This window comes from Pagrus major, chromosome 9 (assembly GCF_040436345.1).
Source record: "Pagrus major chromosome 9, Pma_NU_1.0".
Lineage (NCBI taxonomy): Eukaryota > Metazoa > Chordata > Actinopteri > Spariformes > Sparidae > Pagrus > Pagrus major.
Window position 1 is genome coordinate 16,467,909 of NC_133223.1, and position 15,396 is coordinate 16,483,304.

A 15,396-nucleotide genomic window follows, 5' to 3' on the forward strand; every position below is an offset into this window, starting at 1 on the left:
GAATCCATAAAAAGTTTGTCAGGGGGAACCATGGGACACAGCAGATGGCAGAGCACATATGCTGTGGGTCTCTTTGGCCAGGTACACTGATGAATACTTCTGAGAGTTGGCCTACCTTTGCTGCTATGCTGTGCTCGGACACTTGAATCTGCAAGCTGACTCATAAGTTAAGCTTTTAAAAGATGTACAAGCCATAACGTCTTCATATAGACTGAAAAGTTATTGCACTAATAGGCTTTTGAGTATTTCTAAAGTAATGTGATAATATTACTTAAAGGGACATGATTATTTGGTGATTGCATCCCTCCCAGTGTTTCCCACACATAGACTTTACTTGGATGGGCCGCCCAGGTATATTAACGGCCACCAAAGTATATTTGGCCACCCATTTTAGCATTTTTATACTGTTATTCTCTATTCGTCCCAGAGAACCACACCATCCGCAAGCCTGCCCTCACTCTACCCCTCCTGTCTACCAATCACAGATTCACTGCAGGGAAATGAGAAGGAGAATTAAAGACGCTCTCTTAGGCTACTTCCCTCCTGTACAAGCATTGATTGTGATGTGACCGCTCCTATTTAACGTAGGCCTACGTATGCCGTTGTTTCATTCAAGCTTGAAGCGCCCCTGGTTGTTGCGATGTCATTCGGCACCACGTTGATTTTGACAGGCTACGTAATTAAGGACGAGCATCCTCCTTACACATGATGGGAGAGAGAAGCAGAAATGCAAGGCAACTGACTAGCATTCACATTTAATGTTGTAAAATTTTCTCTCTTCATTATATCAAAAGTGGAAATGCTTGCATGGAAAGTTGAGTTTTGTAACTTTCAAACAGACTCTTAGAGAGCCAGGGGTTAGGTGCAAGGCTGCAAGATCTCTAAAAAGGGCAATTAAATGTGACAGACTAGGACCAATTATGTGTTAATGTATGCACTTTTGAAATGATAATTTGCTTCACCACTAATTATTGTGATGGGGGGAGCAGAGAAAACTAAGGAGTGTGGATATTAAAGGATCGGTGTGTGGAGTTTAGCAGCATGTAGCGGTGAAGTTGCAGATTGCAAACAGCTGAATACCCCTCACCTCAGAGAGGCAGGTCCAGGGGTTCATCACTAACTTAAAGGAGACCTATTACGCGTTTTCGTTTTTTCCTGTCCTTTAGTGTTTTATATGTTTTTGTGCATGTAAAAGATCTTGAAAGTTCAAAAAGGTCAAAGTTCGCACCAACAGAAGCTCCTCTCTCCCACAGAAAACACTGCTCCTGAAACGCCCCGTCAGTAGTCCCGCCTTTAATTCCGTGACTTTGTGACATCACACTACGTCACCATGTCACACATTTGAATAATTTATGCCTCGCTGCTAGTTTGGCATGCAAGAATTGATTTAGCACAGCTGTTCTGTTGTCATTAGCAGTGCTGGCTCAGGCATGTGTGAGCTGACCAATCAGAGGAGAGTGGGTGTTCAGGAGGGCAGGCCCTTAAAGAGACAGGAGCTAAAACAGAGCATTTCAGACAGAGGGGGGACACAGTGCTGCAGCATTGGACAGTTTGAGATGTGTTTTTTGAGCATTGAAGCATATAAACCTCTTCTAGTAGTGACCCAAAATAGAATTATGATCTTTAAAACATATGTCTCCTTTAATAAACAAAAACATGAACGCAACAGTGAGTATGGCTAAAAGCAATAGAAAAACTATTTAATTCTATTAAGTATGAATATTATTCCATAAACAACATCCCTCAACTTGCTGCCAGCAGGCAGAAGCTTCACAATTGAAAACCACTTAACCCTGGTGAGCGATGGGGAAAAGAATATTCATATTGTATTTAAAGTGCATAAAATATAATGCTGAAATCTAAAACGGCAGTTATGCATTCTAACATGTGAGCACATCTCAGCAGGAAGACTGTAGAATTTAAACATCTCTGCACCGCCTCATCAGCATTGTTAATAAGCCAGCTGATTGACACTCCACTGGCAATTTGATTACAGACAGGGAGGTGACATGAAGTAATTATGACGTATGATGACAGCTTGTATAGGTGTTAATAAACCTCTAAGTGCATGCATAAAACCTCTCTCATTAAATCTCAACTTTGCATTTTTCACCATGTGGAAACACTGGTGACATAAAATTAGTATGTATTTTGTCTGCTTTTGTTATTAATATGTTAATGTGAGTTGGAGCTGCTGCTCTATATGCATGTTAAACATGATCTGGTGCCATGGTTCGATGTAAACTGATGCATCCTCCTGTTAGAGGACAGGGAATGGGTTAGTACAGTAAAGTAAAGCTGGGGCAAGTCTCCTTTTTTTACCCTCAGAGTCATCTGAATTCAGAATGACTCACCAAGAGCCAGCTTTGATACAAGGCTATTAGTGGGAAATATTTCCCCCTCAGCAGCTAAAGTGTGGCTTGCTCGGGATCGACTTCAGGTGGAAATCATACTTGGTACCATACCAGCAAAATAAAACAACAAACAGAAACCCCATCTGCATAAGACTTGGCTCAGTGCAGATCCAGTGAGTAAAGAAACAAGTGATCCCAAAGCTGTCATAAGACATTTATCTGAAGAAGAAAGTGTTTCCACAAACCCTTTCCAACTCTCCTGAGCATTAGCACATCATTCTGTTTTTCTTTTTAAAAGATAGCGAAGCTGACAAAGTTTTGAAACAATAGTGCAGCATATTTTAAAATCTGAAATATGGCAGTGTTTCCCACACATATTTTATTTGGGTGGTCCGCAAGTTGTGTTTTTTGGCGACTTTCTAAAACTTATTGCTGATGAAGAGAGCAGATAATGTTGCTGGTAGAGAGAAAACAGTGAGGAGAGAGAAACAGGAAGGAGAGGCAAGCCAGTGTGCATTCATTAAGTTAGACAATTAAAACAACACTATGTAGGATGATTAACGTAGGACAGAAAGAAAGAAAGAAAGAACGTTGCTTTTTGAGTGTTATCCCCCCCAACCCCTTCATGTGTCTCAATATGACAGAAGGAGGGTGAGAAGCATGCCTGAAAATTTTAGCAACGCCAACAAGATGTTTATTGTTTCACCTCTGTCCAAATGCTGCAGCCCTCACAGTAGATCATGTGTTTATGTGTTGCAGTTGTGCAGTAAATGGTAGAAAATACAGCTCTATATCAGCGCCAGTTTTTATTTGGAGAAACTTGCTGAGTTCCATAGAAAAGCTAACAATGGAACTGTATTCAGCCAATTATGTCTGGCAGCGGGCTTAAGTGCAGCACCAGCTCTCATCTCCAACTACTCACAGCACAGCAGACTGTCCCTTTTCACAAAGCCATGAACCAGCAACGTAAACACAACTCCCAGTTCCAAAAAAAGTTGGGCTGCTGTGTAAAATGGAAGTAAAAACAGAATGCAATCATTTGTAAACAAACTGTTTACCAACAATGGTTTCCCAAGCAGTGATATCCTTTATACAATCATGTGTTTCACAAAGTGGTGAACCTTGCCTTTCGTGGATGCCCCTTTCATACCCAATCATGAAACTATCACCTCTTGCCAATGAACCCGTTTACCTGTAGAATGTTCCAAACAGGTGTTTTTGGAGCATTTCACAACTTTCCAGGTCTTTTGTTGTTCCTGGCCCAACTTGTTTGAAACATGTTGCTGGCATCAAATTCAAAATAAGCATATATTTTTTTTAAAAAATAAAAAGTTGATGAGATAAATCATTAAATACAATGTCTTTGTACTGTTTTCAGTTGACATTATGTCAAAAAGGATTAGAAACGCTTAAAAGATTCTGTTTGATTTATGTTTTGAAAAGCATCCCAACTGGAATCGGGGCTGATTGTCATGAACAAACTGAGCATACAAATCAATGGCAGAGAAGTAGATTATGCCACAGGACTGGTTTGAGAAGTTTCTGTTCCATCACATACTTTCATCTATTGCAGGGATGATACAGGGTGACACTTCTCACTTACTGTGAACATTTGCTGAAGACAAATGTGGTGTTATACTGCTGGGAGATCAAAAGCTGGGGAAGCTGGTTGATGAGCTGTATTGCTGGAAAAGCTGTGAGTGAAGAAGCAGCTGAGTGTTAACTGTCAGAGGAACAGGAGTCCTATGTGCGTACTGTATGTGTATAGGGTGTAAAGATATGAATAGAAACAAAAGTGTAAGCACTGTCACCAACTGACAATTGACTGATGTAAGTGAAAGTGTTCGGGGAAATTTAATCTGTAGTTCATTAAAATGAGTTTGTGCCCTTTGGATTTTATTAGTGGACAGGAAGTGAAGTGTCAGTCTACGAGCCCACACATCAAACCGACATTAGTACTAGCGGCGAGGACGAGCGACTGCTGCGTTGCCTCACGTCTCGGCCAAACATCTGCACTTGAACACACCGCAAGGACCAGATGAAATAAATCTCCATACCAACAGATCGCGGTAGTTTGTATTTGTCATTCAAAAAGTTAAAACAGAAGACTCTGGACTTCAGATATACAAATTGTTTTCGCAGCGCTTTACACCACTCTCGCTAATATAGCCTCTTCTAATTGAGAATATGCCTGACAGAAAGTTGCAAATGGCACTGGTGAAGAATCAGAGGTGAAAAAACAAGGAGAAACCACACTACATGGGTGAAATCGTGGATACTACAGCGACAGGCTCAAGGGCTTTTCCATTCCTTTTTCCATTTCTCTTTTTGTGCACCGGATCACTTATCTAGACAGCCAATCAGAGTGATTTCTCTTCAAAAAAGCTGCCAGCAATTACCTCTTCTCCTCATCTTCAGCAGCGGCGGTCAGATTTAAACAGCAGCACGTTGCCACTGCTATTTGCATGTAGGGGAAACACTGTAGTCATGTAAACAACTACAACACTACCCTGGTTCACCAAAATCCCAGTCTGAACAACTTGTGCACAGCTAACCACAAGCTAACTAGCTGACGACAGCTACAGACAGCTGCTAGTCTGGTGGTATTCTGCCCTCTGTTTGTTTTGAGTGTAAATGGTGGCCAATTCTTACATATTGCGCCTTTAAATTGTCACCAAACTGTATGTGGTACAGTTTAGTAACTTATAATGTGCTTGAAATACTGCACTGCTTAAAACACCAAATTATAGCATGAGATTTATGAGCAGTTTAAAATACAATATACATATAGTAATTTATGAGGTGATAGCAACTCACTACTCACTGTTGAGTACATACAGAGTTTAATATTTTTCTCGTCTATCTATAAAATATTACAGTAACCGTGCATCTTATCTGCAGTCTCCTCAGATAATGGGTTTAGGTTCAGATTTGCCTGCCGGTCACAGGTGCAGCATCAACAACATTAACATTACTCCAGTATCAAGGAGAGCCCACACCACAAGTCCGATTTGATCAAAAACAAGTCTTTACTCTTTAAAACCATAGCAGCGATATATACCATCCTCACTGTAAGATCGGCAGAACAGTTTACAGCCACAAATCCACCACAGTTATCTAGTTGTTTTCTAGTACTGTCACTCTTACAACAACAGAAAAACACACACACACAAAATATTTATTTTCACTTACCTGTCTGTGTGCTCCTCAAAGATGCCTGCTGGCTCAACTTCAGGATAATGAATAACAATGAATTATTCAGTGAACTCCAAACAACAAACTAAACGCAAGTTAATATCCACTTTTAGATGTCCAGAAGACACAAACAAGAATCACAATAAAAGCTCCTTTGTCAACCACATCTGTGAAGCAGATTTTTGTTTTTACTACATTTTGCAATTTAACAGTAGACCTTGAAGTGAAATGAATTTAAAAAACAGGGCAAAAATGTATGTCAAATGCATTTTGCGACTGACTCATTAATATCAAATTAAAGTAAGTTAAAATTAAAAAACATTTTTGCTGAGTGTTTTCAACACAGTCCACAAAAAGAGAAAAAAGAAGTCAGGCGGCCCCTTTATAGTGTTGCTTTAATTTCCTCTCAATCAAAAAAATGTTCTCTCCCCATGACTTTTAAAATGACAGCCAGACTGAGAAATAATTGGAAAAACTAAACTGAAAACATGAAATGAACACAGACAAGACCAGTCGAGTCAAGTCAAGTCCCGAGTCAGTGCGTGTCACTTTGGACAATAACATTTATTTTTAGAATATAAAATATCCTGCTTCCATTACATGTTTTTGTCACAAGCGATTGATAACCACATTTGAAGGATCATTTATACAAATTTGTGCATATCTGCCGTTATATCAATACCTGAATATTTTACCCCCTAAATCCTCATTGGCATCGGCCCCAAACATCGTAGTCCTTAACTTCCAAAGAGATCACATGTTATGTGATGTATAGAACAAATATGTACGTTCAAATCCATAAAAATCACAAACAAAATGCAAATTAATTTCAGTTGTACGCTAAAAGGAATTATAGCCTTTGTGGTACTGGCAAGAGGCTGACTGATTCAAAATAATCTGCAGTGCCTGTGTTCATCCTTAAAAAGGAACATATCAACAATGTGGTTCACAAATGTGTTTGTAAAGGTTTCTGGACAACAATGGAAGCCCATGACTAAAAAGGACTATACTTTATCAGGCTTCTGCTACAAGCAAAACTTGTTAGAAGGATCAATTCATTGTAGGTTTCGAACTTTTCATGTCTTTCACAATAAAAGAAGTGTCGAAATAGTAACAAATAGTAATGAATGGTAACATTATTAATAATAGTTAGAAGCAAATTAGGTTAATAAGCTGTAAAATCTTGCATAGTTTCTCTTTGCTCCATCTACTCCATCCTGTCTCTTGCTAATGTGTGGTCTGTGTTCCAGTAGATAGATTATCTGTGAGGCCACAGTGCTGTTTTAACCTTGGCTGGGAAGGTCGTGGCTCTTTGCTGAGTGGTGAAGTCCCTTGAAAGCTCCTTCCCATATGTTGATGTACGACAGGCTTATTTTTAAGTGATGTTTTGCTCTGTTGAGACTACTGGAGCACACAGTAGGTTTGTTGTGTCAAGATGGATTTTTTTTCCCCTCCTCTTGACATATCTGATGAAAAGGCTGCACTCCAAATGTGTTTTGTTGCTCGAGGGACTGCCCAGCAGCCAATTCTCTTCATATATATATACAGTATATATATATATAGCTGTTTTTTAAAGTGTAGATTTAAAGCACTAATTTCAGCTGCTTTTCGGTCAGTGCAGGCCGGATCACTGGAGGAAGGGTGAAGAGTGATTCTTGAATTGTGATCCTAATTTGCCTTATTCAGCCAAACACCTGCAGTGGGTGGTCCAATGAATGCTCCAATTACATATTTGCACTGGCAACACATTCTCACTCCCAACTCATCAAGATAGTCAGCGGCCTTCAGCCTCAAACTACGACAATCTACTTAGCCCTCTCGTGTCAGTTTTTCATGTGAAGTCTCTTCGCTGTCGAGTTCATCACAGAAACTACTTAGAACGTCTGGTAACACTTATGACTTTTATACTGTTGTTAATGTTGTCAGTGGTTGGGTTTTACTTGATAAGGCTTACAAAAACATAACTGTGTGTTAAAATAACAGTATGTCAGAATTTACACTTCAATGACACTTGTTCACACAGGGGACATGAACCCCCATCATCTGTATTGGGAAAGTCCTGCAGATGACCCGACCAAACAACCCAACCACCCCCTCTTTGTACTAGAGAAGCTAGAGGAGAGTTTCCAGAAATGACGCTAATGGGGGAATTACAGCGTTGACCAGGCTGCTGTATTTGACAAATTGGGAGCGAGAACGGGCTGGCACTAGTGCGTTTTTTGTGGCGGTACATAACTTAAATCTCTCTGTAGATTTGTAAAGTGAGAGATGTTTATTTGATTGATCCTGAAATTTCCTATTGACATGCTATTTCTTATTATCTTGACACAGTGATTGAAAACAAACACCCATTGTGAGAATGATGAATCATTTAAAAAGTCATACCATGTAGAGAAGACATAAGGCAAGTGTTATCAGAGTGGTTTAACACCCTCTGTTCCCCTCTATCCCTTGAATACCATCACACACACAAAGATGCTTCTTCACTATATACACACCATCTTTATACAGTTGATCTGTCTGTTGAAAAAGATTTACATTCAGTTTACTGACAAAAGAGAAATAAACTGCACCGTTTTTGTTTTACATTTTTACACAAGCCTGTGTTGCTCTAGCCAGCAACTAAAGCATTCTTGTTATGCACGGCAGCAGATGTTTAGCAGGACCCAGAAGCGGACGCCAAGACTGAGGCAGGTTGAAGGGTTTTTACTGAAACACACTCTGTATGATGGAGGCAAGTTGAGGCTCTGGAGAATGGCTCTGCTGGTGTAGAGAGAGAGACTCACAGTGGCGCAGGTGGAGGGCTTGAGTGAGTGAGTGAGCTCGGACACTCTGAGGTTAGAGGACACTGGTGACAGAGGTGCTGGAGGCCGGGTCGCGGTGTGGCATGAGCTGGATCCAGAGAAGGTCTTCTCTCACTGGCAAGGAGGAAGAGAGGGAGCAAGATTAGTGACTATCAAAAAACACTAGAAAACAAGAGAGGCTCAAGAAGTACGAGTGTAGCTGGTTGACCATGTACCACGTCTAGTTGATGATATAATATGGCAGCAAGCACAGTGGAGACCAGGGTTCTTAAGCAGGCGCTGATGAATTAAATGCACTGCAGGTGTGTGAGAGTCAGCAGCTCGGTGACAATCAGGAAAACCACGTCCAGCCACCACAAAATCCAAATCATGACAATTCTGTCTGTGTGTCTCACGGTCCCCAGTGTGCTACACACACACACACACACACATACAAACATCTCCCAACAAAAACTGCTATACTAACTGAACATCATTAAAATGAAATGATCAGCATTGCAGTTTTCTGTTGTGTTATGTCAGCCAATATTAAGCTCAATAAAGGACAAACATAAATCAAGTTGTTATTGAATGTCCAATTGCTCTAAAAGAGTGTTTTGACTTTTTCATGCCAAAAATAATTATTCTACTTGCAGTTTAAATATATGTACTTGTATATACTGTATATACATATATATATATATATATATATATATATATATATATATATATATATATGTATATGTATATGAACCACAGACTTGGACCCAAATGCAGACTCAGACATGGTGTTAAAGGTTCACAATCAGTTCTTTAATGACAACCCAGGTCAGCACACAGGAGATCAATCAGCAAGGCAGAGGGGTACAAAAATTGGCAGGCTAAAGGCAGGGTCAAAACACTCAGGCTCACAAAAACTCACACAAAGGGAATGCTAGGATGCTGTTACTGAACGATGAACTGGCAAGGAAGAGAGGGAACACTGAGACTATATTCAGGGGGAGTGGACACAAGACACAGGTGCAACACATCAGGGCAGGGCAGGTAACCCCTAACGAGACAAGAGGTGAGTATCAATATAAAACAGGAAGTACAAGACAATGAAACATGAAGAGAAAAAAGGTAACTAAACTAGCAGGACGAGACCTGACACCCAAAATTGAAAATTAAGTAATTATAAACTCACCCTCATGGCGATGGGAAGTCAGATGAAGTTTTGTAGTCGACAAAACATTTCTGGAGCTTCACAGCAAAACAGTGTTGCAGCATTCTCCTTAACAACTGAAGTAGATGGGGACCTAAAATATAAAAACGTAAAAGAAAACAACCGAGAAAAAAACAAAAAACATTTATTGGTTCCATACAGCTCGTCCAGCATAAACCAAGTCTCAGGAAGTCCTGAGATCCTAAATTGATCTAATATTATTCACACGTTTGGCTGAGTCAACATCAATTATCTCGGAGATCATTATAGGGACATCAAAACAAACTTCAGAGAACTCATCAGCGCCAAAGACCGTTTGGCAGTATGTCTCAGGTAAAGGCTTTAATATCTGTAATTTGGAGCTGAGTATACATTACATAAGCGTTTAATAATAAGTTGTATAAATATCCACAACAGAGTTAGAGTTGACCATCTAAAAAGTGTCTCTAAAATGCCATCAATTAGCTTACATAAAAGAGGTCGGCTACAGTTAGAAACCGATATCATAAGCACTCTGTGAATTCAGTGTTTCTGATGTTCATCAAATCGCTCTAAAAGTGATCTCAAACGATATTGTGCTCGACTGTCGTTGTCTTTATGGTTGTGATGTGGACTTCGCCATGCAGTTGAGTTAGAACGACTTTTCAAACATTATATTCATAGTTAATTTAAGTTAACAGCCCTTCAGTAACGTCTTTTAGACCTTTTAGGACTGCCTGTTCAGCTCCATGGTGCTCTGGAAACACTGGTGTGTTATTGTAACAGTGACATTACAATAACGCCAGCTGTGGGCTGATTCATAGCCATAAACATATACATTATGCCTAAAGTACCTTTCACACTGTAATCATTTTCATTTTTTTTTCTGTAGGCACTTTCCTTGTCTATAGAAAGATGAAAAGCAGCCTCACTCATAGACAGCCATAGTGCTCTACAGGTACTATGTAATCAAAAGAATTCAAGAATCATTGAGGTGGACATTTAATCTTTAATAGGAATTAAGTGAAGTTATAATGACAGGCTTGGTTTACTAAATGCTCTTGCCCTTTTGCTGTTTTTAAAAATGCTGCTTCGTTTCCGTGCAGGCGCCATCCTGCAATGCGATTTGGCGCTCATGTCGCATTGTTAGTCACTCAGTATGGTGCGCACTACGTGAAATCCATTTCTCGTTCTGCTGCTGTGCAATCTATCTGTTGCCGCATGCGGTGAGAATCTTACAGAGGCCATCTGCTTACAGCTGCTCGCCTGATTGGAAGCTTGTGCTCATAGTAGACGAGGTACGTTAGACTGAAATCTGGTTTCATTGTGCTCTGTGTCAGGAAGAAAAATCAGATAGGCCTGTTAATGTGTGTGCAGTTGAAGAAATCACCCATTTAAGTCATATCATGCCATAATCCAGATACGGGAGGCTATAAACACACATGCACGTTGTACAACATGTGACTTACTCTCTTTAAAGAGACAGAAGTCTTAGATTTGTTTTGAGACCGCTGGAAGTCACGTCAGCTCAGTTCATAGCTTGATGGAACCCCAATATTGTTCTCAATCACTCGCTGGTTTTGATGATTTTATCACCTGATTGCGTTTCCATTTCGTTTCCTGTTTTGCTCAGCCTCCCACGGCGTTGTGGGGTTCTTACGGACGTTTGTTTCCGACAAAAGATTTGTGAAAGCACAACTCAGTCAGCAAGTCAACATTTGAGAGCGCACAGATCTGTAAAAGCAGAAACAGATTTGAGTGTGCTATACCGATCATGTGCATACTTGTTTCTGAGTCTGCTCTTCGAGGTTTTCTCCTGCTGTTTTGCAGCTTTTTGACGGCTCGAGATTGCGGGAGATCTCTTACCAGCCATTTTTGACTAGCAAGCTGCAACAGCACACAAGGAAAAAAGTTTGAATATATTGCACCTCTCCTGTAAGGAGAGATTGGAAATGACATGACTATTTAGGAGAGCACGTGATTTACATGTTTTATGTTTATGCCCTGTCATTCATATCATTACTGTGGGCATGGATCTGCACTGTAGCTTGAAGTTCAGACAAATTATGTTGCCTAGTTTATGTGTGTCACACCTTTTCTGACAATGCTGTCATGCCAATCCTTTGTTTATGTACTTAAGTAGACTTTTCAGGTATCTGTACTTGTAATTTTACTTTTACTCCCCACATTTGAACACAAATATCTGTACTTTTTACTCCTTACATTTTCAAAACAGGCTCGTTACTTTAGTTTGAATGCATTTGATGGGAATTATTGATTATTTTTATACTGTGTTATTGCACGCTGCCTTCCCAACATCACAAGACTGACTTCAACCTGTCAGTGAATATCACGAGATGGAAACCACCAGGGAGAGAGACTACTTCTATTTTTTTTAAAAATTTTTACACAAGCATCTGTACTTCTACTTGAGTAAAGACTGTGTGGACTTTTGCTACCTCTGGCCACAACCCATACTAATTTTATTGTAAGTGTTAGTAGTATTTGTTTGACTTAATCTCACAGTCAGATCTGATCACATCGACCTCTAACTGCCCCATATCAGGCTTAGCTGTCTGCCTAAAGGGATGATGAGCCTTATTCATCAATATTTTTCTTGAAATGGTAATAATAATATTCTGTTAAACGTATTCATAAAAGTGTCGGGAAAGCAAAAAAGAAAGGCTGCATTTGGTTTAGAAAATCTTCCAAGAAATAAAAGTACAGGAGAAGAACACAATGCCGTCACGGCCAGTTTAATGTATAGCTAGTAACTACTTTAAAATGAACAAATACCACCAGCGATTCATCTGATGGTTAAAAGTCGTCAGTGTCTCAGCATCTGTTCTGAAAGTAGGAGGAAGGGTCAAACATTTTGACCTTCCCTTCCAGTAATGAAGTGACCCTGTGCTGTCAGTGTGAGTTTGTGCTCAGTGGATTCAGACTGCTAAGAAATGAATGCGAGCAGCTGATATGCTCATGATTCCTGTTGTTCCTTGTACACCGATCTCATTCTGGTCTTACAGATCCATGCATATCCAGATCTGCAGGACTCGCAGACTGAATTGCCCTCAAATCTTTGTGCTTTCTAGAAATCTTTCGTCGTCACTACACCACAGTAGGTTTTTGACTGTAAAATGAAGAAATGAATGCCATTAAAGACCAGTTCTGCTGTGTCTATGGTTCTTTTTAAATGGCTGCTTGGGAGAAGGGAATGATGTAGATCATTAACTTTAGATTCACCTCAGTATTTCCCCAATGTCATCAATTATGTAATGTGTGAGAATATTTTAAAGGAATGTATTATCTGTTCTCCCCACTGATTTGTCTTTGATAACCCCTCATCAATGGTTCTTCTTATTGTCAGACCAAATGAGAGAAGAGAACTTTTCTTCTGTTCTCCTACACAGCATCACGTTAAAGATCCTACAGGAAACAAGCCATTGTTTTACTCTGTCCATTTCTATAAAGAGTAAATTACAGTGAAATGCATTTCTAATTTCCTGGGGGATAAATGGTCCCCCGACAAGGTTTTTGTGTCGGTGACAATTTAAATGTCAGTTGGTTTGTGAGCGACTGAGCAACTAATGCTTATGTAGAATGGGAGAAACTATAATTAATGTGCATGTGATTAATGCACATCTACTCTGACCTGCTCATTTTGTATGCTGTTTAGTTTAAAAATCTTAAAAATGTTTAATGGGGTATCTAACAAATTGAAGTTACCTTATTCATGCACATTAACTTCGCAAAAAGGCTGCAAAAAAAAATCACATTTGTGTTTGCCGCTGTATTTCATTATTGACTCTTTGTGTTGCCAGAAAAGCCAACAAGTGAAGTCTAAATACTGTATGTCTATGGTCAGGGGCGGACTCAGGATGTTTAGGGGGCAGGGGTGAAAAAAAAATGTAATGGGCATCAGTTGTATGCGGTGGGTGACCAGTGTGGGTGACACTGAGAGGGAACCTTAGAGGGTATTTTTTTCATGATTTATGCACTGGAATAGGCGTATTTCAAGAGAAAACAAACCTAAATAGTCAGTTGAATCATTTACACACAGGTGCACACATTCACAGTTCATTCATGGCTCTGTGACAGGATTTTCAATCAACTCAAACTCAATGAAGCTAATGTTAGCTGAATGACCTAGCTAGCTAGCAACAGCTGGTTAAATCTGCTGGTGACAGTTTCAAGTGGCGGCATTGCGATTACCAGGTAGAAATAAGAAGTCTGCTTTTCCTGTCTGAAATCTCAAACCTATTGTTTTTGATTAGTTAATCTTGAAAGGCATAGCAACAGTTGCTAAGGGGGGTTGAGGCTCAGCAAACAGTCACTTTGAATGCACTGCTGTTAATTTAGACCCGATGCTGGAATTTTAATATCCCTCACTCTTTTCCCATTGCTGAGAAAGGCTTTGTGGGAGAACATAAAAGTTAAATACTGTAATCAACCCAAATTATTATGTGCCCAAATGAGACCTGTTGCTGTTTTATTGAATCATTGAGTAATTTTAAGCACCCAACCTGCTGGAATGAGAGCTCTGGAATTTAGTGCCATTGAATTTCCTGTGAATTTGTCCCCACCTTGTTAGATAAAAAACAAAAATTCATATGGATGCCAATTTTAACCTAGAATAAGGAAGATGTTTAGGATTTCTTGAAGGTTTAGTTTTGTTGAATGTTCTAATTTCTTGTGTATCATGTTTGGTACGGAGACTAAAACATTGTTTTCTGTCTGATTTGCAGGTGACCATCTCCGTGTATGTCCTCAGGGAAACACATGTTGCACCCAGGAAATGGAGGACACATTTGGTCAACAGAGTAAACAGGACTTTGAGAGTCTTGTTGATGAAATGAGTCACGAACTGAGAAGCACTTTTGTTTCCAGACATAAAAGATTTGATGGTAAGTCTTTTCTTTTGCTTAATGCTTTACGCTGAATAATTTTCCTATTTTGTCTGCTTTTTTCAGCAGTTTTAATGGTCAGTCTGTAGAACAAAATGCTGCAGAAAGGGAAATCAAAGGATTGAGAGTGTATGAGTTAATTTGAAAAGGTTCACTGTTTGTAGTTCTGTAGATGTCCTCCCTCAAGAGGAGACGAGATGTGAAAATCTCATTAATATGCCTCAGAGTGGAGAACCCTCATGTTGGATTAGACAAACATGGCCTCTTGCACAGCAGATTGACAGCTTGAACAGCAGTACAGAGCCAAATTCTATATTATTAAGGCTGTTTGGTGGTCTTGTGCTGTGTGTGATCTTGTCTCAGCCCCATGGTGACTGTCTTGACCACAACACATCCACTGAGCTCCTGCTATGGGGTGGGGGGGTGTACTCATTACTGAACCCTGCCTCACTCTACCTCTCCACTTCTCCCTCTTGGTATCCTTCTCCGTGGAGTCAGCTTCTTCCAGTTACAGCGTAATGAGAAATGATAATCCCTCCAGCTCCAAATATTACACTTGATGGGAAGCAGCAGCTTATCACTTTGGACAATGGTGAAGGGTGGTGGTGGTGAAAATTGGCGAGCCACCCATCAGCATTGTCAAACAATTTATTAGGAATCTAGCATAAATTAGTTAACACTCAGAGATCTTTTAAAGATTACTGTACTGTACTATATATATATACACAAACAGGCACTTTAGATTAAGGAACTCATAGCAATCATTAACTATTTGCTTTTTAGCATGTAGCTTATTGGCTCTTTATTAGCCAACATAATGCCTTATTCTGCATGACCACCTGCTACAACTAGGAGTTTTCCCTCAAAAACCTCCTTATTACTGCTTACTGGTAGTAAGTAAGTTGTTGTACATGACTTACAATCTAGTAAAGTCTAGTGTGTGGAATCTGTTGACATATAGAAGCCTGTTGGCAAAC

The 15,396-nt window shown here is 39.8% G+C and overlaps 1 protein-coding gene across 1 annotated transcript in view; it reads left to right on the plus strand.

Annotated features, from left to right (window-relative positions):
- LOC141002132 (glypican-6-like) overlaps positions 1–15,396 on the plus strand; it is a 114,566-nt gene that overhangs the window by 15,485 nt on the left and 83,685 nt on the right. Inside the window, exon 2 of the mRNA XM_073473315.1 lies at positions 14,261–14,419. Within this exon, the coding sequence (XP_073329416.1) occupies positions 14,261–14,419 (159 nt within the window). The remainder of the gene's footprint in view (positions 1–14,260; positions 14,420–15,396) is intronic.